Source organism: Gallinula chloropus (genome assembly GCF_964237585.1).
Source record: "Gallinula chloropus genome assembly, chromosome: 1".
In the NCBI taxonomy this organism is placed as follows: domain Eukaryota; kingdom Metazoa; phylum Chordata; class Aves; order Gruiformes; family Rallidae; genus Gallinula; species Gallinula chloropus.
This window is the reverse complement of record NC_140085.1, coordinates 17,253,072-17,277,053: the sequence shown is the minus strand read 5'-3', so window position 1 is coordinate 17,277,053 and position 23,982 is coordinate 17,253,072. Positions and strand designations below refer to the sequence as shown.

The 23,982-nt window shown below is 42.0% G+C and overlaps 2 protein-coding genes across 2 annotated transcripts in view; both read left to right on the top strand.

The window, feature by feature from the left end:
- The window catches only part of GUCY2C (guanylate cyclase 2C), a gene marked incomplete at both ends in the record, with an annotated part of 44,486 nt that extends 29,248 nt beyond the window's left edge, over positions 1-15,238 (top strand). The window contains 11 exons of the mRNA XM_084265435.1: positions 919-1,051; positions 2,554-2,691; positions 6,264-6,352; positions 7,074-7,165; positions 8,760-8,918; positions 10,301-10,493; positions 10,887-11,061; positions 11,980-12,078; positions 13,309-13,403; positions 14,049-14,125; positions 15,064-15,238. Coding sequence (XP_084121561.1) covers positions 919-1,051; positions 2,554-2,691; positions 6,264-6,352; positions 7,074-7,165; positions 8,760-8,918; positions 10,301-10,493; positions 10,887-11,061; positions 11,980-12,078; positions 13,309-13,403; positions 14,049-14,125; positions 15,064-15,238 — 1,425 coding nt within the window. The remainder of the gene's footprint in view (positions 1-918; positions 1,052-2,553; positions 2,692-6,263; positions 6,353-7,073; positions 7,166-8,759; positions 8,919-10,300; positions 10,494-10,886; positions 11,062-11,979; positions 12,079-13,308; positions 13,404-14,048; positions 14,126-15,063) is intronic.
- A 7,421-nt stretch (positions 15,239-22,659) lies between these two features.
- The window catches only part of PLBD1 (phospholipase B domain containing 1), a gene marked incomplete at its 5' end in the record, with an annotated part of 38,040 nt that continues 36,717 nt past the window's right edge, over positions 22,660-23,982 (top strand). Inside the window, 3 exon segments of the mRNA XM_084263486.1 lie at positions 22,660-22,687; positions 22,690-22,779; positions 22,782-22,916. Of these exon segments, the coding sequence (XP_084119612.1) occupies positions 22,660-22,687; positions 22,690-22,779; positions 22,782-22,916 (253 nt within the window).

Genomic DNA, 23,982 nt, shown 5'->3' with positions numbered 1-23,982 from the left:
ACCTTTAAAATTGCCTAATCTGATCCCCTAACTTATATAAGCTTTAGGGCATCACCTAACACTCTTTAACCCCGTGCTTTGCAGAAGAGGTCCTATTGAAATATTTCTGAATGAAGTCCCTGGTAATCTTCAAAGTGCAATTTCTCTCATACCTATGGTGTCCACTGGACGAGCATGTATTCACAAACACTTGTTTTGTGTGACATTCCAACAAATTTGTACTAAATTTACCAAAAAAGTATTTATTGTAAGTGAAATCAGAATTTGTGAGGAAATAAATTTACCTAATTGTTTAATTGTGTTCTAATCTTATAAAAACCCAGGATGCTATGTCAGAATTCTGTTAACTAAGAGGAAAGATGGTCTCCCATGACATGATCCTCCTAATGATCCACCTCCTCATTTCTTAACATTGACTGTTTCTGTTCCTGTCATTTTGGAAAGTCTCCTCTGTAAAATACTTTTTGCTTCCCTCCATAATAGGGAATAGTGATTTATGCATCTCCATTGCTAAAGAAGGTCCTTTAATTACTTGGACGGGTATTATACTAACACTTCACATTCATAGAATCATAGCATCAATAAGGTTGGAAAAGACCTCCAAGATCTAGTCCAACCTTCCCCCTACCACCAATATTACTTACTAAACCATATTCCTAGGTAGCTCATCCAACATTTCCTTAAACACCTAGGGGGATGGTGACTCTTCCATCTCTCTGTGTAACCTGTTCCAATGTCTGATCACTCTTTCTGAGAAGAAATTTCTCCTAATTTCTAATTTAAACCTCCCTTGGTGCAATTTGCAGCCATTCCCTCTTGTCCTGTTGCTAGTTATCTGTGATATTCTTGTTGAGTCTGGTAACAACTGTGTATCTCACAGGTAATCTTGCTTTCTTCCTCTTTTATTATCAACTACAGGGCATGTCTTACCTTCACTCAAGCAAAACTGAAGTCCATGGTCGACTCAAATCCACAAACTGTGTAGTGGACAATCGCATGGTAGTGAAGATCACTGATTTTGGCTGTAATTCAATTCTGCCTCCAAGGAAAGGTAAAGAGAGTACCCAATTGGACTCTCCTTCATGGTTTCCAGCCCAATGGAATTTTCTTATGTTCATAGTCCAGTAGGGCATAATTACATCTTGTACACAGTACAAAACATACAATATTATTTTGTTTCATGTAGTAGCCATCATACAAGTGAAATCTGAAAATACTGTCTTGTATTAACTAACACAATGAAAGAGAATTATTAGGTAGAGAAAGAAGTTAGCCAGTGTAGTTGGGAATGAAAGGAAAGATGAATTTTCAACCTGTGGGTTGGAAAACAGAGATTTCACATGAGGCTGAACATTTTCAGCATCCAAGGCTTTCATGCAAACAATTCATCAGCAGTAATGCTGATGAATATATGCAGTAGAGCTGGGGGTATAATAAGCACAGCACTGTGCCATAACTGTAGTGTATGGTCTGAGAAGAAACTGTGGCTGCAACAAGGTTGAGAGAAAAATTTTACATGCTGACACAAATATGCTCAAGAGCAGCAATAAGAACTTAAAAAAAAAATGAAGAAAAGTGCATGTAAACACTCTATTAATTCTTCATTTTACAAATGGCATATTATTATTGCCTTGTAATGTATTTCTATTCTTTCATTACTCATAAGATAAATGCTTTGACAAGCAGCCTCAAAATTTCTGGCTACTGGGTTTCGTTGGAAAAACTGTTTCACAAGAGTCCTACAGATTCATTGTGGCTGGATGTTGCAGCCTGGTAACATAGCGCTGTCTTCAGGGTCATTGTGTTCAGGTCACTGTTACATCACCAGCATGTAAGAACAAACTGTCATACCACAGCAGCATACCAGTTTTGAGGTACAATTGTGTTCATTGCACTAGAAAGACAGATTAATAATTTCTGTAGAAAGTAAGTGGTTATGAGCAGGTAATACTATGTCCAGCTCAAAGGCACTTGAGAAATATTTAATAGACATGATATCAAGGCTGCTGAGAAATACCACAGTCTTCTCATCTGACATCTTATGTAACAAGATCCATGCATCTAGATCAGTAATTTCTCTCAGCTTTTTTCTATCTATCTATCTATCTATCTATCTATCTATCTATCTATCTATCTATCTATCTATCTTTTTTTTTTTTATAGCGCTGTCATTCCTTGGTCTTCTACAGACCCATAGGCTATTTCTAAGAAGTCTGTGAAAGGCAGCTGAGAAAACCAAGTTCATAGCCACTATCCATAACTTTCTGGAGGTGTGAGAGTCTGCGCCTACCATGGAAAATAGTAGGGTCAGCAAATCCCAGGCAATTGAAAACTACCACATCAGAGGTTTATCTAACATCTATTGAAGTCAGTTTCTCAATAACAACACTAAAGTAGGGAAGAAACAGTACCAATTTGTGCTGGGTTTAATATGGAAAGAGTAAAAGGAAAGATCACTATAGGCAATGAATGCTCTGAGAAGGACCATCCTTTTTCAATTACTTCTCTCTATTCTCCTTTTACCTCGTCCCCTGTTGTGATCTGCATCTTCAGACCTGTGGACAGCTCCTGAGCATCTCCGTCATGCTGATGTTTCTCAGAAGGGTGATGTGTACAGCTATGGGATCATTGCCCAGGAAATCATCCTACGCAGGGAGACCTTCTACACTGGACACTGCCGGGATAACAAAGGTAAATCCACACATTTCTTCTCCACTGCAGCCTTTCCCAGATGGTGTAGCTGTAACAGGCCCATTCTCCACATTTTGTGGAAAGTGCTTTCTTTGAAAGCTGCTTGAACAGCTGCTTCTTTCACTGTGTGACAAAGGAAGAGGCTGCTTGAAGAATGCTACTGTGGGGGCAAGTGTCCTTATTCTTTCTGTAAATAAAGTTTGTATTGAGTTTCCTTGCCCCTTCTTTGCTCCTTTGGCCACAGCATTACAGAAGTTAACATTATACAATGCTGCCCAAACTTACTGTAACATTTAAAGGCCACAAAGGCTTTTCTATTATAAGTTGTCTACAGCACCTAATAATTCACTCATATTAGGCATTGTAATTCACTAATGTCAACACAGAACAGCAAAAACTCAGCAGCATGGACACAAGAACAGCTGGCATTAAAAAATGGGCAATTCAGACTTTATTCAAGCCTGTCAAAATTAACTTTATTTAACTTCCATCATAAACAAAATGTCCTCCTGCACCCATTAAATCCCATTTTGTGCATTTTGTGCCATTGTTTTTGAGTGGCTAACAGCTCAGTCGATCCTACTTCTCAGAATTCAGGATGATCATCTATTAGAACTGTCATTGAAGTATGTGTGGGTTTGGGATTTTCCTAGTGACAGTTACTAACAACAAGTTTAGACAATGCCTTTACCTCTGAGTCATTCTGATAGATCCACCTCACATTTGTTAAAACATCTAGAGCAGCAGCTGGGCAGCCTAATAGCTCTTTTCCGGAGTTACATTTGAGAATAACTTCTGGGGCAGGTTCGTCCTCCTACATTATTGCAAATCTATGTTCATATTTGGGGAAGCACAGTATTTCACATCACCAACTCTTTAATACAAATGTAGACCTAAAAAAAATGAGAAATGCCTGCTCCCCTTCAAGTAAATGCAATGCTTAAGACAAGGTAGAGAAAATAAATGTCTTTCTATTCCTTTTTATTGGGAAGAGGCAGGCACAATCCTCAAGAATACATGGATTTTACAATAATGGTTATTAACTTAGCCTCAGACAGTGTTTCTCGGTTCTTGTGAGATGCAGTGGCATCCTCACTGCTCTGCGCTTGACCCTGGATGTCACAGTCAAAATCTGTTTCCTTGTTTTAACTTTGACTGATTCTTAACACTGCATTTTTTCATTTGAGAAAGATTGTCCCTTTGAAATACCATTAGGTGAATTCATCCAACTGAAACATTTTTCAGCACCTCTGGGTGCTGTTGCTGGAGATGGTCACACATGACAGCAGGTTTAGTAAGACTGCAGTAAACTTATCGAGCCTGAAGTCTGTTTGTAAGTCTGGATTCAGTGTAACTTAAAAAAAAACAAACCCAAACCCACTCCCAACAACAAAAAACCCACAACCAACAAAAAACCCCCTCCACTCCTGCTTTGTAAACTTCAGTTAAAAATTTAAGTCTTTCATTCAGTGAGAAGATTGTTTTCTCCCCAAAGCCTTTTCCTTAAAAGCATTACTAAATAGCTAAGATATATATTATGGATCTAATGGCTTCCAGTTTTATTCTTCATTTTTGATTATGCAATTCAAGCAAATGTGTTCACCTTTGGTTCACCAGTTCACTGAATTTCATGTAACAAAAAGGAATGAATGTATTATGTATTGCTGAAGTGATTCCTCATTTAAATGCCTGGACTTATTCAGTGGACAAGATGAGGCATCCAGAGGCCAGACCATATTTACTCAAAAACTTCTGAATTTTGTTTGTGACATCATCTAACTTTGGAAGAGAACAGCTTAAACTTGGGGTGCCCATTCACTTATAAATATCAAAGATAAAAAGAGGGAAAAAAACCCCAAATTAGAGTGAATGGTAATGCGCAAAGAAATGTCTCTATTGTGTGATAGATTATTTTGGTTTTTAAGTCTCATGCAAAAAGTCTTTCAATGGCTAGGCTATCAGAAGTTAATTTCTGTAAGTTAGAAGACATGATATTGATATTTCATGACATTTGATATAACTGCTTCTCAAGGACTTCATTGGCAGCAGCATTTAAAGACAGTTGTTAAAAAAACCCTGTACCTACACCTATTCGCCACCTTAGGAAAATTAAACTCAACTTCCAGGCACTACGTGAGTCAATTTTCTCAACTCAATATGTATCAGTCAATTTAACATACAATAATATTGCTAATACTGAGAGAGAAGAAGTCCCATAAAGATGATGGGCATACAGAACTGGATTTCTAATGTATAGAATTAACTAGGTCATATTCCTCTTCACTGACTTCTCTGTGAGACAGCTGTTAGACCAGCTGGTTGCTCCACTCTTCTGCAGAAACATGTCATTCACGGCTCAAGAGTGTGAAATCTTGTCACGTACCAATGCTCAATACAAGCTGCCTACTAGTAGTTCCACTGCTTTCTGCCACTGGCTAATTGTAGTGTTGCTAATAGTTGTTGCTACTTCCGCTCTCAGGTGTGTGCGCAGTGTGGAAATCCAAGACATTCCTCTTGCGTACAAAAGACTTACACAGATTCTTCTGTCTCTCAGCTCACAGAAGACTTCTTAGTAATCTCTCCACTCCATAGCACTTGGGAGACTCAAATGTCTCCTGCTCCCTCTGTGGTCTGTAATTTCTGTACCACAAAGCTGGAGGCTACTGCATCTTTTTAGGGTGATCATGTACATGCTTAAGCATCCCTAGCTGCTCTAGACTTGCACATGCCATCACGATTACAAACCTTCCTCATCTCACTGTATGCTTCCTTTAGTAAAATAGTTTCCCAAACATAATCAGGTATTATTTATAAATTTTGTGCTTGTTCATGGATTCTTTTCAGTTTCTCTTTCTTTCCCCCAGAGGTAAAAATCTGTTTCTCTTTTTAACTCCCCCTGTCTGGAACTCTTGAGGCCTGGAGGAGAAGGAGGACAGAGTTATTTTTGTATCAGCTCTCACTGTGCTTAAACTGAGTTGTGCAAATGCAGCCAGCATTCTGATGTGTTCAGAATCCAAGTAACTTTCATAGAACAGATTTAACGAGTAAGAATACAAATGAGCTAACAAATGCAATGTTATTAAAACATATACGTTAGTGGTCTAGTTTTAAGGACGCTGAGCATCTGCAGTATGATTTGAACTGCTCTGATGAGAGTTGGATGTCTCCACACTCTTGACAAAATTGCAATGGGCTTTTCACATTGTTTTTTTGCTATAGCTGCACTTCATGCTGAGAAGCACATTAATAATGCCTAACATTCATTTGGGAAGATGCCATAACCATGTCTACCGTGACCAATAAATACTCATGTATGTTCCTATTCACTTTGCTTTCAGGGGCCTTCAAGCCGGCCTGTTTTGATCTTGTGCCATATATTTAGAAAAGCTCTAAAGTTGAAATTCACATCAAAATGAGGGAACTGTCTTCAAGGCTTCTGTTTGTACAGTAATGCATGACATCATAGGATGTCATCCACAAGGAATGTCCTCCTCCTGTTTAGTTGCGGGAGTTTGGGGTTTTTTTTGTTGGTTTTGTTTTGTTTAAGATTTTGTATCTTTATCTTGTGTTAGAGAAACTTTACAGAGTGGAGAGTGGCAAAGGAGTGAAGCCTTTCCGACCAGACCTGTCCTTGGAAACAGTGGGAGAAAGAGAGATGGAAGTAAGCTAATTATTAACTAAGCCATTTTCTGAGTGAAGGATGGAAGTCTTGGCCAAACTCGAGTTCATAATCATGGGAGGATGAAAGCTATGCACATTTTATGCCAAATGCCGTAACCTCATGGGAAAAAAGAAGTATTCTATAGTTGTTACCAGTGAAATGAAATGCAACTCATGAAAATAATTTCACTGAAAAGAAATGGATGCTTATATGATGCCACTTTTCTGATCTATTTTAGATATCTTTAAGATGGAATGAATTACACCTCAAATGTACCTCTCTTCACTGACTATATAGCCCCTAAGGCTTCTTGGTCTGGTGAAAATGTCTGTGTTGTAGGCATCCACCTTTCAGCAATGATCCTCATTCTTTTTGGCTGAATCATCGGTTTCAAATCCCAAACTCAGGATATTGGAAATACAATTACCACAACATTTACTTCCATGTCAACAATTGTATCTGGTACCAGCTGCAAGACTGGACTTATTCACTTGCCTTTCATTTATGTATTGCAAATTCAAGTTTAAGATCATGTTGCTAGTCACCACAGCATTAAGTTGCCAATGGGTATCCTAACCATAGATTCAAAAGTTAGTCACACATTTTAATATGTTGCTTGTCAAGAGTAACCAGAAATTCCCTAATGAACTAGTTCTGTTTTGTACCATTATCCTTCTATATTCATTACTCAGGTGGATTTTTGTTAAATTTTTGTTTGAAGGTATATATACTAGTGAAGAGCTGCTGGGAGGAAGATCCAGAAAAAAGGCCTGACTTTAAGAAAATTGAGAGTACTCTGGCTAAAATATTCAGGTGAGCAGCAGAAGCTCTGTTTTTCAAGATGCTCCAAATACCTCCTAAGTCTTAGAAAACTCATAGTTTTAAATATGTAAGCTGATGTGTAATAGTCAGCGGAAAAACTGAGTGTCTTCACTTAGATACTCTTTCATTCTTTGGCAGAAAAGTATTTATACTTACATGTGTGTACATGAGCATGTACGCATGTATTAGCTGAGTGAGGGTAAGATGATCGCCATACCTCAAATTGTTACATTGTGAAAGTAGCAAGCTGTATAATTAGAGATTTCAACCATTCAAGTAATTCACCCCGTCTCTAGTCAAGATTTGGACAGTGAATCATGTCATCTAAGTCTCGGAAAATTAATGCACATAAATGTTTGGAAGATGATTAGAAAGTTTGGATGAGCTAGGTTATGCCATAAATGAGTTTGGATGGTCCCAAATTTAGCTGACTAGAAGTATTGGGTTGTAACTCACCAGAAGTATTAATTACAGGGTTTTGTCAGTATAAAGTTGTGGGATAATAAGGGCTATAGCTGGATAACCCTGTGGGTTTATACAGGCCTTTTGCCTGGCCAGTGTTGCATTACTTCTTCAGAGTTCGGTTTGAATTAATTACTTTGATGTTCCAACAGTGAGATTTTAATCACTTCTCTTGGGAAATTGCTGCTTCAGATTTTTAAGCTCTCCTCATCAACAAACCCCAAGAGTACTCATCATTTTACACTTTATGAGCAGAAGGACAACTGCACTATGCATAACTGAATGTATCAATTGAATAATCTTCCTGCAGCTGAATAAAGATGTCCTGGTTCAGCTCTTAAGCCTCCATCCTACAGAAGCAAAGAGGTTGCCTCTTGCCACATGCAACACGGTGTTCTCATGGTGGGGGCGTCTAAGAAGGTGCTTCCCTGACATTAAAATTTATTTAAAGTAAGAGTGATTTTAAAGTCCTGTTTGGTACAAGACTAACCTGACTCTTCCAGTCAGCCTGGCCCCATCTACTTTCAGACTACTATGGCTAGTGCAGGCTGCTCTGAGAAACAATGGTTACAAGTGGCTCATGTTACCATACTTCTGCTTCTGTAAGTTAGTAGGCTAGAGTTTGCAGGATTTTGTGAGCAAAACTAGTCCTGGGACTGCTAATTGTTCCATTGAATTGTTTTGTCTTCTATACAGGTAGCCCCATCTTATCTTAATTCTCCTGGATGAACTCTCCATCTAAACATTACATGCAATTTTCTACCTATCTTTAGCTTCCTCTCAGGATCTGAGCTTGTCAATTAATTTTTACAAATCAATTTTCATGGATTATCTAAGGTAACCTGGAGTTGACAATATTAACATGGCTAGGTGATTTAAGGATGCTTCAAGAATTACCAGCTCCAAGTGACAACCATGGGTCACACACTTTCAATTCACATACGTAAACCCCCTAAGCAAGAAAAAGAACAATGCGCTTGGGGCACTTTGCATTCTAAGTACATGGAAGTCAAACACTGAAGAAGTTTTCCGTTGCTCCTTTTTTGCCTCTTTTTTGCCTCTCTCAGCAATGTGTTTCCATCAACTTTTCTTGCTGGCTCCTGTGTATTTCTGTTATTTGCAGTAACTACCATGGCCAGACTAATGAAAGCTACATGGATACCCTGATCCGGCGTCTGCAGCTGTATTCACGGAACCTGGAGCACCTGGTGGAGGAAAGGACAGAGCTATACAAAGCAGAGAGAGACAGAGCAGACCGGCTTAATTTCATGTTACTTCCAAGGTAACTGGCCAGGAGGATTTTCACTGGTACTTTAATTACATGTAGCATCTGATTCTTGGAGAGTTGGGGTTGGGATTAATATTAATTTTCTATTTCCTTCCCTTCTAATCTGATCCTGATAGGGAAGAAAGAAGCAGCAGCAGTCCCTGAGGTCTCCACCCTATGGTGGAGTCTCATGCCGAGATGATACTAGTACATGTTATCTTCCTCAGCCTCTTTTCATGAGCAGGATCCCCCTTTTCAGCACAAACCTCTTTTTCGCTGCCTTCCTGGGAACACACAGATCTGCAGTAATCCTCTACCAGAGTTCTGTTCTGCTCCAGCATCTTGCTATGTAGAAGAATGTCTCCAGCTGGAAAGAAGGAGTACAGGCCAACTTCAGCCTGGGGTTTTGCAATGCAACAGATTAGCTGAGGTGGGCTGAGCCAGACTGGGACAGACAGATGATGCTTCAGAGTATGGTATAGGACAAGTACTAGGGATATTATAATATTGATACACCAAGAATTTTGGTATTGCATATATTTGGAAAGGTAAAAACATCCCGGCATGTCATTACTAGTTTCAAGGATATTTAAGTAGTCAAGGTATTGATTTTATGACTCATCTTTATAAAATAAGTGCCTGTTCAATCCAGTTTGGGGGAAAATTTGAAGTGATCCGTCTGTGTAGATAATGTGGCAAAGAATCCATGTTTCCTTCCACTCCTTGTTGTTCCTACCACTCTATTACTGTGTCACTGTAGACGGAACACAGCACTGTGCAGCACCTATAATTTTCTGGGTATCTTTCAGTTATTCTTTTCTAATATCTCCACTATGAACAGATATTTTCCTGGATTTAGAAATGCAGGAAAATGAATAGATATTGACTGCCATGGTATTGAATTTTTCTTCCATAAAATTGTCAGGCTGAAATTGTGTTATCTGAAATCAGAATGAGGTGATGTAATTATCAGGATGAAATTACTTCTGCGCTGAGGAAAGAGAAAAACAAAACATGTTTGTTCTTACTTATTGTCTGGGTAGAATGTAAGTCTACATGTCAGAAATTTCAGAATATTAGTTTTATGTTTGATTCAATATCCTTATTTCTCACCTTAGCCAAGAAGCTCTGTTTCCTGTGCCTCAGTTTCCTCATGGTTATTAACACACTTGGATTTTGTAAGGCTCTAGGTGCATTAATTAACATTACTAAGTGCTTTGAAGGCCTTGACTGAAAGGCATTATGGGCACCTAAAATGTGATTACAGTGGCAGTTTTAGCAAACTGTTTAATGTTTCCTACACAGAAAGCAATGATGTGGTTGGGTTACATGAAAAAATACCTTTAGAATTAAACACAGACAACTCATGTGTTTTTCTGCCTTCACTATTTCCACAGGCCAGTAGTAAAGTCTTTGAAGGAGACTGGTCTGGTAGAACCAGAGCTATTTGAAGAAGTCACTATCTACTTCAGTGACATTGTTGGCTTCACCACACTCTGCAAATACAGCACCCCTATGGAGGTGGTAGATATGCTGAATGACATCTACAAGAACTTTGACCACATTCTTGACCATCATGATGTTTACAAGGTGATTAGAACTGTACTTTTTCTCACTGAACAACCAGTGGACACACACATCCAACTGGATGATGTGGTAAATTTAGGAATCTGCCTTCTAAGCAAAGACAAAAGAGATAAAAACAGACCATGATTAACTCTTTTCATTATGCTTTCAGTGTGCCTCCTTATACTAAATTTTCCACACGAGGTGGTCACAGATTCATTAACTGGAATGCTAGATACAGTTATAACAGACTCATATACCAAAAAGGTGTTATGTTACTTTAAAATAATCAATCCTGCAATCTAGGGAAGAAATGCTTTATCATGAACAAGGGGATCTGATAAAAACTTCCTGCTTTTAACTAAATATATATTTTGCTATGTTTGCACATAGTCAGTTCTAAGTTTGTTTCCACAGGTGGAGACCATTGGTGATGCTTACATGGTGGTGAGTGGTTTACCAAAGAGGAATGGCAACCGGCATGCAGTAGACATCTCCATGATGGCTCTGGACATCCTCAGCTTCATGGGATCTTTTGAACTGAGACACCTGCCGGGATTGCCTGTTTGGATTCGCATTGGAATTCACTCTGGTACATAGTAGCGCTAGACCATAAATGACAATGTTGTTACCTTGTTTTAGACATCCATGGAATATCTGGTAGTACATCACACACAATTGCTCTCCTCCTGAAGAATCAGTTTTTTAACAATGTACCTAGATGATGAGCAACAGAAGTAAATAAGCCACTGGTTTGCTCATAGCCCATATGCATTCACTCATAGATTAAGTCAGTAGCTAGGAAAAGCAACTGCCATTGTTCCTGGTATGATTATCCAGTGGTACCAAATAAACCTTTGCAACTTCCTCCTTCCTGACCAAAGTGGAGATCAGCCATAACCAGGTATGCTTGTCTAGCCACAAAACGCAGGCCTGCCTGTATTTTATGCTTCTGAAGGAAGAAGTTCTGAGAAGCCTATGTGGGAATTCATATTTTAATTAATTGATAAAACATATTTTCTCAAAGGGGAACTGCAGATAGCTCCCAAGTACTTTGGGGAATTTTATCTTTTTTTCTTTTGTTGTTTCAACAACCACTTGAACACCAGCTGCAAGGGGAGAAACTGGCAGTGAAAGTGACAGGCACTGGGAAACCCTCTGAGGCACCACTCTTCCCCCCTCTATAATAAAGTTTATGTTCTTTTCCTCTTGCTTCCAAAATTGACCATTAGTAATTGTATTTTATCTGCATAAAAATTGTGTTTAAATACTATAAACACTGTTCAGCCATATCCTTTTTATGCTCTTATTTGGTTATGCAAGATGAACAGAGCTAGGATGGTTTAGAGTGGGAGACCACCAGATAATTTTGGAAGTGATGTACAGAGTATTGTCATTGGTGAGGAACGCAGAGCTCCAGCAGGTACCGCGCTGCTCCGCAGCAGTGAGGTGCCTTCCAGACAAACAGTGTCTCAATCCACCTTTTCTTCACTCTGCATCCCACTTCTAGGTCCATGTGCTGCTGGTGTGGTTGGAATAAAAATGCCTCGTTACTGTTTGTTTGGAGATACAGTGAACACAGCTTCGCGGATGGAATCCACAGGCTTGCGTAAGGATTGAATTGTAGCTGTCGGCATAACAGGACCAAAGGCTGTTGGTTAATTTGTGACGGAAGTGTCTGGTTTTGGCTGAGAACAACTTCTTAACAGCTTGCAGAAGTTTCAAAGACTAAGAAGCCCTATTTGTTTTGGTTGCCAATTGTTTCACTGTCCTGCTGGGCAATGAAGAATTGTTCCTTGTTCATGCTTCAGTGCTGGTAAAGGAGAGTATGTGGGCTGGTTCATGGGCTGAATTCCACTGGAAGATATGGTAGTTATGTGTCTGGGATTTAGTTTTGCTCTACAAATGGTAGATTTCAGTTTGACCTAGGATTGTACTACAGCTCTGTTGCACAAATATGCTGACTGTATTTTTTAAGTTGAAGCAATTATGTCTTCAACTTCATCATTAGGAACCAAGCCAAGAGTCATAGAATCATAGAATGGTCTGGGTTGGAAGGGACCCCAAGGATCATAGAGCTTCAACCCCCCTGCCACAGGCAGGGTCACCAACCTCCAGGCCTGGATCTACACAAGGCTGCCCAGGGCCCCATCCAACCTGGCCCTGAACACCTCCAGGGACAGAGAATCTACTACTTCTCTGGGCAGCCTGTTCCAGCACCTCGCCACTCTCTCTGTAAAAAACTTCCCCCTAATATCTAATCTAAACCTTCTCTCCTTTAGCTTTAGTCCATTCCCCCTTGTCCTGCCATTATCTGCTCTTTTAAAAAGTTGAATCCCCTCCTGCTTATAAGCTCCCTTCAGGTACTGGAAGGCTGCAATGAGGTCCCCCCACAACCTTCTCTTCTCCAGGCTGAACAAGCCCAGTTCCCTCAGCCTCTCTTTGTAGGGCAGGTGCTCCAGCCCTCTAATCATCCTTGTGGCCCTCCTCTGAGTCAGTTTGTCTTCCTTCTGCCCAGTGTCTTCACATGACCATTCTCTGTATAGGAGAATCCCAATTACTCTTTTCCCTTTTAGCATCTAAGTATTACAGATACCACACTCACCTGTATTTCAGAACAATGTCTGTAGCAGCTACTCCTCCCTAGATACAATAGTATGTAGTGGAGTCTGGTTTCTTTTTTGGAAAAAAAGTGGTGTAAGTGATTCTCATTTAATTTGACTCTCAGAACTTATGTTGATAATAATTGGAGGAGCTTCTGCTATAGCACCAGTTTTTACATATGCTTAATATGATTATGCGGTGCAGACTGAACTTCTGTTGTGCCTTTATTTTGTAGCTTTAAGGATTCATGTAAGTGGTTCCACTATTAACATCCTGAAAAGAACAGACTGCCAATTCCAGTATGAAGTGAGAGGAGAAACATACTTGAAGGTAACCTTTGCCATGTGCACACATCAACACAGACAATAGGGATAATATGCAAGTATTACGTAGCTGAGTGCCCTGCAACTTCATTAACCCTGAACAAGGGTTACAGATCAATGGGTATCACAGTCTCTAGTGGTTGAAGTCACTTCTATAAAGACAATACAGTCAATGAAAAGCTCCCTAAGTTAGAAATTAAAGCAACATAAAGATGTGGAGAATAAATGAAAGGTATAATTTATAACAGAAAATTGTGGAGTGAATTAATCTATTAATCTGATGGAAAGGAAGCTGAATTTCTTGTTTACTTGCTTATGCTCCAATATCTGAATGTCTATCTACCAATCCATTTATTTCAGTCTATTACACTTAGCACATGTCTGTACCTGAGAGCTGATAGCACAGCTCACCTCTCCCCCCCCCCACAGTGTGTGTTGCAGGTCATGGAACAAGGGAGAGGGTGTGAGCTGCATCCCCCCACCATTGTTCTCACATCTGATTTTTAATGCTTTGCTGTGAGCATCAGTTCCTGATAACAAGCAAACGCAAACATGGCAATGTGTAATACAGTGTTATTTAACTCAATCAACTATAGGAAATTGCATTCTAATCCCTAAATTGTGCTTTCTCTTATTTGTCATACATATTTAGGGCAGAGGAACAGAGATTACCTACTGGTTGACGGGTATCGAGGACAAGAAATACAATCTCCCAACACCTCCCTCTGTGTAAGATGGTCTTTATAAGTGAAAAAGGAAGAGAAATTCCCAGTCTTTGCACTTTTGCCTTCACTGTTCCTCCCTGACACTTGTGGTTTGTTTATACCACTCAACTTGCCTTCAGTAATTAGAGGTGTAATAGTGTATGTGCATATAAGTATGTGTAAATATTCATGACATCAGACTCTGTGTGTGCTGAAGGTTATTTTTATATATAGGTGCACACAGTACATGCAAGAGATGGACAAAAACTATGGTAAAAAGTTAATATTCCCAAAACTGCAGTCGTAATGGCACCTGTTAGTGACAGTACAGTGAGGTAACTGCAAGTGAACATGGAGCTCTCTAATACCATGCTATGCCTGTGAGCTCTTGTGGTGGAATTTCTAGGAGGAACAAAACTTGAGGATTTCAAGCAGTATTGTGCTAGAAGAGGCAAACAAAGTTACTGTAGTATTGCACAAGCATTGAGTGTCTAAAAATTGAACAAAAGCTTACCTTCTAATATGCAAGAGATAAGTTATCAAGGAAAAAAATATGAAGTTGAGGTCCTGGAACTGAGCTATTGTTTAGTGTAAGTATAGAATAAAATACAGTAAGATAAGAAGTATTTTGTTTGTGGGTTTTTTTGAGAAATGATGCAAAAATTTAAGTCAGGATAACTGGTTGCATTTATCTAATGTATATTTTACATAAGAGTATTGCAAAGTCACTAAATGTGGAAGATCCTCACTTTCTGCTCTAAACTGTGGTGCACAGTCATTATGTACATTTCCACTTGGAAATGACAGTGTTTCAGTACAATCTGAAGAAATGACATAAAGTACAAGTGTTTGCCTATCAGTAGTGTGTGAATGTCATAAAGATTTTGATGGAAATGTTTAAAAAACATTGGGGATCTGGGCATCACTAAAAACGTGATTTTTTTTCCATCTTGTTACTTTCAGGGAGAATCAGCAGCGGTTACAAGATGACTTAGCAGAGATGATAACAAACAGTCTTCAGAAAAGGGAAAACGAAGGGTTCAAGACACAGGAGATTTCACGGGTACCTAGCTATCGATCAGGTACCCTGGAATATCTGCAGCTGGCCAGCACAGGGAATTCTGCCACATATCTTTAAAACTGGATGTCTTGTATGATTTAAAAAGCTGCAGCAACTCTCTGGAATACTTCATATGAAGGTTGGAGGCTTATTCTCTCAGCTAAAAGAGAAAGGAAATACCTTTTCAAGCATCCTTTCTATCACCTGACCTGCTATCAGTAAATCAAACCTCTCCACTGTAATGTCAATATTGTTGTATGACTTCAGGAGGACACATGCAGCATGATTTGAGGTAAATGAAAATATCTGCACTTGAGCCTGGAAAATATTGTTTGTTTGGTTGGTTAGTTTTTTCAATGTGATAGCCTGTTCAAGAATCCACTTCTGAAAACATTCACAGCAAAACCTTAATTTGTCATGATTTTTAAATGTTGTATTTAATTTACAATTTTTATTTAAAGAAAGATTTGCTGTAATATATTTGAAAATAACATTAAACACAACATATGTAAATCCTAGATATGTTGCCATTTTGCCACTTCTGTTGTTTTCCCCTGTTTTGCACATGTTTGTTTAATCAAGTTGACTTTGTTCAAGAGACAAGACTTCTGCTATTTACTTTGGGAGATTACTCTAGAAGCTGTATGGTCTCTAAAGCTTATTTGAATCTTTTGGTCCTGCAAAATTAAACTGCAAATCCTGCAAAACCAGACACTTTCCTATATTTTCTCAACTTCTGCTTCTGTCCTCAAACCAGAAGTGTAACAGAAATTAAGGAAACCAACATTTCTCTATTTCTTAAACCTCAGAAACTTTCAATTCAACTTTGAAATTGCACAACCGGACGAGTTTTACTAAAATGACTTGCTCATTAACTGAAAAAATGACATTTATAAACTGCTTTAAAAAGCAACACAAGTACAGGTGACACATGTCAAAGAAAACCAACATTCACATGAAGAAATAGTGAAATTTTTGCACATGCCTCATGTGCATCAATGGCTCTCAAAGCAAAGCTACTTCTTGCACTATTGTCAAATATTGGTCAGTGTTCAAACCATAAAACTTTTTAAAAAATCATTCTTTTATGGATTTGAACATCATTTTTGTCCAAATAAACAACCTAAAGGTATTAAGGTGGAGACGAGAGGTGCCACGACGAGCCTTGTTCTCACCAACAAGGAGGGGTTGGTAGGGGAGATGAAGCTGAAGGGCAGCCTTGTCTGTAGTGGCCATGAAATGGTGAAGCTCAATTTTTTTAAAAAAGGGAAAAAAGTAAGACCCAAAGAACTATGGGTCTCACCTCTGTGCCAGGCGAGATCATGGAGCAGATCCTCCTGGAAACTATGCTCATGAATAATGAGGAGATGATTGCTGACAGCCAACATAGCTTCGCTAATAGCAAATCATGCCTGACAAATTTGGTGGCATTCTGTGATGGGGTTACAGCATTGGTGGACAAGGGAAGAGTGACAGACATGATCCATCTGGACTTGTGCAAAGCATTTCACACTGTCCTGCATTACAACCTTGCTTTTAAATTGGAGAGACATGGATTCAACAGATGGGCTACTTGGTGAATAAGGAATTGGCTGGATGGTCACACTCAAGGACTTGTGGTCAACAGCTCAATATTCAAGTGGAGATTAGTGACAAGGGGCGTTCCTCAGGGCTTGGTAAATGGGACCAGCACTGTTTAACAACTTTGTTGGTGAAAGGGACAATTAGATTGACTGCACCCTCAGCAAGGTTGCCAACAACACCAAGCTGGGCTGATGTGATCAACATGCTGGAGGGAAATGATGCTATCCAGAGGGCCCTTGACAGGCTGGAGAGGTAGGTCCGTGCAAATTGCATGAAGTTCACCAAGGCCAAGTGCAAGGTTTTGCATGTGGGTCAGTGCAATCCCAAGCACAACTACAGGCTCGGCAGAGAATGGATTGAGAGCAGCTCTAAGAAGGACTTGAGAGTGTTGGTAGATGATAAGGTCAACATGAGCCGGTAATATATGCCCACAGCCCAGAAAGCCAACTGTATCCTGGGCTGCATCAAAACCAACATGACCAGCAGATCAAGGGAGATGGTTCTTCCCTTCCACTCTGCTCTGGTGAGACCCCACTTGGTGTTCCGCTCTGGGGTCTCCAGCAAAAGGACATGAACCTGCTGGAGTGAGTCCAAAGGAGGGGCACAAAGACGATCACAAGCCTGGAGCACCTCTCATATGGAGACAAGCTGAGAGTTGGGCTTGTTCAGCCTAGAATCATAGGATCATAGAATGGCATGGCTTGGAAGACACCCCAAGGATCACAGAGTTCCAACGCCACCCTGCCACAGGCAGGGTCACCAACCTCTAGGCCTGGATCTACACAAGGTTGCCCAGAGCCCCATCCAGCCTGGGCATGAACACCTCCAGGGACGGGGCATCCACCACCTCTCTGGGCAGCCTGTTCCAGCACCTCGCCACTCTCTCTGTAAAAAACATGCCCCTAATATCTAATTTAAACCTTCGTTCCTTTAGCTTTAATCCATTCCCCCTTGTCTTACCATTATCTACCCTTTAAAAAAGTTGATTCCCCTCCTGTTTATGTGCTTCCTTCAGGTACTGGAAGGCTGCAGTGAGGTCCCCCCGCAGCCTTCTCTTCTCCAGGCTGAACAAGCCCAGCTCCCCCAGCCTCTCTTCATAGGGGAGGTGCTCCAGGCCTTTAATCATCTTCGTGGCCCTCCTCTGAACTGTCTCCAACAGTTCTACATCTTTCTTGTATTGTGGGCCCCAGATCTGGACACAGTATTCCACATGGGGCCTCACGAGGGCAGAGTAGAGAGAGACTGAGAAGAGAAGGCTCTGGGGAGATCTTACAGCTGCATTCCAGTACATAAAGGGCTCTATGGGAAAGATGGTAACCAACTCTTTATCTGGGAGTGTAGTGACAGGACAAAGGGTGATGACCTTAAGATAAAAGAGAGTAGATTTAGATTAGATATAAGGAAGAAATCCTTCTCTGTGAGAGTGGTGGGGTACTGGCACAGTTTGCTTAGAGAAGTTGTGGCTGCCCTCTCCCTGGGAGTGTTCAAGGCCAGGTGGGATGGGGCTTTGGCCAATCTGTTCTGGTGGAGGGTGTCCCCGCCCATGGCATGGGGGTTGGAACTAGATGGTCTCTGATGTGACTTTGAACACAAACCAGTCTATGATTCTATGATTCTGTGAAAAAAGAGCAAGTCAGTTGCCTGTGTTTTTTCATGATCAACCAAAACTGGCTGTGTAAGAACACACACAAAAAGAACAACCTAGATCTGAAGTACAAAGATTCCTGCAAAAATTAAATCAGGAGCTGCTGTATAGCCTAATGAATGCAAATTCCTAAACCCAGGAACACACTGTAAACAAATAGTAGATAGAGGGTAACCAACTGTTGTAGTTTCAGAAGGCAGGGTTCTGGTGGAAAAGGGGGGGAAAGAGTGGCTTCTGCGAGAAGCAGTCAGAAGCTATCTGCAGAGTAAACACCAGCCCACTCAAGGCCAGAGTCATCATTGCCCAAGTCCGAGCCAATCAGTGATGGTCTCAGTGCCTCTGTGAATCACATTTAGGAGAAAAAAACCCTGCTAGCAGCTGCTTTTTGCCACCATAGATGGGAGTGATAAGGTGTAAGAAACTGTGCAGACAGAAAGGTCAGTGAGGAGGAGGCACCCCAGGTGCCAGAGAGAAAGACTCCGCTGCAGCCTGTGGGGAAACCCACGTCGAGGAGTGGGTTTTCCCCCACAGCCCATGGAAAAGGCTGAGACCCCATCTGCAGCCTGTGAAGAGGCCCCATGCTGGAGCAGGTGGTAACATACAGAAGATACTGTGACCCTCATTGCATCAAGCCTCTGCCAGCACTTGCAGCCCATGGAGAGACAGAGACACAGAGCTGAGCGAGAGACCCATGCCAGAGCAGGTTTGCTGGTGGTGGGATTTACAACTCCATGGGGGACCAGGCTGGAGCAGTCTGGGCCTGACAGACTGAGAGGCATTCTATGATTTTATCACTGCACCCCATAGAAGTGACCCACACTGGGGCAGCTGGTGAAAAGCTGAAGCCCTGTGGGAAAGGACTTACATTGGAGAAGTTTGTGGAGGTCTGTCTCCCGTGGGTGGGACCCCACTGCAGCAGGGGAAGGGTGTGAGGAATGCCACCCCCCCACCCCCCCCCCAGCTAAGAAGGAAAACAACTTGTGAGGAACTGATGGAAATCCCCATTCCCCGATTCCCTGCCCCTCCTTGTGCCACAGTGTAGGGGAAAGGGAGTGAAACCATGTCTAAAGTGAAGTCTGCTAAGAAGGGAGCGGTGGAGGAAGGTATTTTAAAATCTGGTCACAGTTCTTATTACCCGACTCTGGTATCACTGGGTGTGTGGTGCAATGTAATAACTTACAGAGTTTTCTTTCCTTTATTTTGTGTTGAGTCTGTTTTGCCCATGACAGTAATTGCAGAATGATCTCTCCCTTTGCTTATCTAGACTCCTAAGCCTCTCAATAGATATTTTTCTCCCTTGTCCAGCTGAAAAGGGGAGTGATAGAACAACTTTGGTGGGCAACTGGCCTCCAGATAGGATCAAACCACCTCACCAACAGCCACAGCTTTCAGATTACGTGTAACCAATCTTAAATTTGGACTGGCTGTAGTATCTACCATTACTTCTTTGGGTTATGTCCTGATGAAAGTGTTCATTGGGATAAGTATAGAAAGAAATGTCTGGTATTCTAAAACTTGTATGTATCAAAAAGACTACCACTACAGTAAAGAAGTATAGAGTCTAATATTTCCTGCCCCTGAACAAGCTTTGTCTCTATTTCTGTCTCTATATGTGTGTGTGTGTGTGTGCTGAGCTTTTGGCACTACTGGACAATTCCAGTTGCCTTATCTGATATAAGAGTAGCTGTAGTGCAGTGACAAGTACTGGACTCCTCAAGCCTGAAGAAGCCCACTACTACTACTACTACTGTCTTAAGCAGAGTTGATCTCATTTTTGAAGTAAGGTAAATCTATTTCTAAAAGGGAGTTTTATGGGTTCCATCCTTGAAACCTCTGAAATACAAATTATTTTAAAGCAAATATCTCCTGACAGTGACTAAGACAATTAACTGAAAGAGTTTTTAGTTTTAACTTGGTCTTCTCTTCCCTGCATTCTTCAGATCCTAAATTTCATATAATTCTTTGAAGATAAATAGTTACCTTAGCAATGAGTTAATGGACCCATCTTCTGGTAGATTTATCATCTCCATCTGTCCCTGAGCATGTCTGTCCACCCATACATCACAGATGGAGTTTTGACAACCCTTTTTAAAAATTTCCTCCTAGTTTCTGGTTTGAATCTTAGATAGAATGTCTTGCCACTGCATCTTGTTGCCAAATGCTAGATCAAAGACCCTTCTACCATCAGAAATCTGTCACTTAAAGTCATTAATTCATTGCTCCAGTATTTTTTTAAGCACTGAATTGTTATATTAAAAACCAAATGTGAGATATAATTTTGTTCTTCAAGTGGAAAGGATTTTGGTTGTATCATTATTATTCATTTGAACTTAACTCACATAAAAAATTTCTGTGAATTCCTGGGCTGGGAGAGTGTAGAAGTTAATCTTTCCAAATATACATCAAATGCTTTGTATCTTTTGATCATATTCAGATTTCCCCCTTGTCTCCATCTCATTGTTGTCACACATCCACACTCCCCTCCTGTTTTAGTGTACCTGTGCTCTCTATCCAAGGTTGCATGTCCCTCCAATTTCTGGCCATGCCTGTCACTGGTACAGAGAGAATCTTGTAAATATTTTTTTACCCCATGGTAATCCTATACAGGGAATTCTATGGCAAGGATAATTTTTAGATTTTACTTCACCAACACAGTCAAACTGAGGGCAGCATGTAACAGATGTGAATTTCTCATCTGGAAAAACCTTTGGAAAATATTCCTCCAAAGCACAGCATCCATTCATGATTAGACATTTAAGAGGGGTTTTTTTTCACTGGGGACGAAAAAAAAAGAAGTCACAGCACTGTGTTTCATCCTTATCTCTTAGTGAAAAGTAGCCCAGAACAAACCAATGAGTATGGAAGGATCCCTGCAGCTGGCAGTATGTTTTAGTGCTCTTACCCTGGGCTTGAGGCCAAGTCTTGCTATTTGGCCTGAACTGGTTGGCATGTGACCTTAGTATATGAGGCTATTACAGGCACCGGTATCAAATTTGAACTATTTTAAACAATTACTGAAACACAAAGTTCTAATAATGGCTGTTTTGGGACAGTGATAGAAGATCCCACACTGGGGGAAAAGACAGCATTTCAAAATTACCTGAATCATGGGGGTGGGGGAAGACCCCATGGCAAATTGTCCCTATTTGTAAATCCCAAGAAAAGGGCCATTCATCAGCTTTTCTGCTGGGACACCCAAGTTGTTGCTTTCAACAAACAGGGCCAAAAGCTGCTCATTCTTTGATGTAAAACACAGTTTGATAAGACAACACATAACTCCTGTTGCTTTAAAGGGGCTTTTCCTGATAAACCTTTGCCCCTTTTTGATTAACAACCTTTGTCAAGCCCCGTGGCCCAGCAGGCGCCAGCCTGGGGCTCCCTCCTCACTGCCTCGATCCATACAAGGCTGGCCAGCATGGAGTGAACCCCGCACCCTGGGCAAGCCTTGGGGGCTCCAAACAAGGGCCCTGGGCCTGCCTACCCGGCGCCTTATGCCACCACTGCTGGCGTGACTGGGCTTGGAGGGCAGCATGTGGAGCGGGCCGGGCCGGGCGACGGCACCGGGCCCAACGGCCGCCTCGAGCCCTCTGCGGGGCCACTTTGGGCGGTAAGCGCGGCGTGAAAAGCCGCCGCCGCTGCTGGCCGCCCCCGGGCTATACTCCGGACCCGGAGGGGGCACAGTGATCTGCGCCGCGGAACAGCCCTCGTTTCGGGGCCAAGGCCGGGCGGGCGTCGGAGGAGGCGGGGGCAGCGCCGAGACCTGCCCTGAGCGAGGGAACTTTATATAAAGTCCTGCCGCCTCCCGGTGCCCAGAGGAGGCGCGGGGGAGAAGCAGCATGGTCCGGTTTGGCGGCGTGTGCTGCTGTTGGCTTGTCCTCCTGTGGGCGGCGGCGGGGGGCCGAGCAGGTGAGGCGAGCCGAGCGGGGGGTCCGGGCGGCCGGCCAGCCAGCCAGCCTGCCTTCAGCGGAGCGGCACGGGACTCTTGCCCCTCAGCCCCCTCTCCAGGGCGGGCGGGAAGAGAAGGATGCCGGCCGATTGGCCGGCATCGGAGTTGCTCCCCTAGCCAGTGGGTGCCAGGCGACCGGGAGGGGCTATCCCATCAGTAGAGCCTGGCTTGGGGCTTTGCCGCGGCTCCCGAGGAGGCAGCGCGGCACGCCCGGGCCGGGCCCGCCCCGGCGAGTCTGCCGAGCACCGCTCCTAGCCTTGAGCAGCTTCTCGCAGCGCCTCCTCCCCGGCTGTCTTCGGGCGCGGGGGGGGGGAAAGGCTCCCTATGGCCCCTTGGGATCGGGTGCGAGGCGGCGCGGGGCCTTGTCCCCAGGTAGTGCCGGGACCATCGCGGCGTTTAAGACTGGCTGTCCCGGAGGGATCTCGCAGGCCGGGGAGGGCCCGACCGCCTCATAGGCTCGTCTGGAGAGCACCTCGTGGCTCGCCGGCCGGGACAAGCTCGCCCGTCGTGTTTCATGGGTGTAAAGTGCTGGCGCTTCATTCCTGCGGACTTTCAAAACATCTTTACAGTGCCTGGAATGGGCAAAGGGAAGCTGAGCTGAGAATTTAACAGATGGGAAACTGCCTCGAGTGCTGGGTTTTAATGTAACAGGCGCGTATGGGAGCCATTTAGGATGGGCACTTCGTTTTGTTGCTGTGGCCTACAGCATGCTGCAACCTGCGTCGCTATCAGGGTTTTAGTGTTGGCTTTGGGGGTGCAGGTCATCGGCTGGCTTTCAGAATTTTTACCTGTGCTTGATCATGTTTTGTGAGGAGATAAACTTATGTTGCCATTTAAGTAACTTAAAAATATCTGATTAGCTTAAACATTGAGGTTGTTTTCTGTGGTACAGACACCACTACATGTTAATTCTGTGCTCATGGTTGTTTTTATCATTTATTTGCATTATACACTTATTCAGTAAAAGTTGTAAGGTTACAATTAGGGTAATTAAATAACCGCAGCTTTTGTAAATGCTTGATTTCCCTCTGTTAACTGCTATAGCTCTTCTGTCTCATGATTTTAGAGCTTTATTTTTGTTGCAACTTCAGAGTCAGACTTGGATGCAAGCAGAATTTGGCAAATGCCATAGTGGCACATTTTGGTGAGCTTCAGTTTTCTACAGTGTCTTGGCTTCCCTCTTAAAAGTCGAGTTTTCTGGTTGGTATGTTTGAGAAGCATTGCATCTGTGTACGCACTGAGGTAGCTAACTGTACGCTAGAAAAGACATGCCAGTCAGGTATGAACATAGGATTCCTTGTCACTTTTTTTTTTTTTTTAATTTTAAAGTAGGAAATGGATTTCGCAGCAACTGAAAGGGCAGGGAAAGGAGTCACTTAAAAAATGAATTTAAGAGATGCTGAGCAAGTGTGGAGTATGAGGAAGCAAAGCTTCTGGAGCATCAGTAAAAGTGACAGCAGCCATTTAGGGCACAACACCCATTAAAGAATTCTGGATGCCCTTTATACTCATGGTAATAGGCTTGTTAAGAAGCATATCTCAGAAGAAGGGTATCTCCCTCTTCTGCTTGCAATGAATTCTGAAGATCTCGATGCTGGGTTCAGTGTTGATTTTCCAGGAAATTCCTAATTAATTTATTAATTGCCA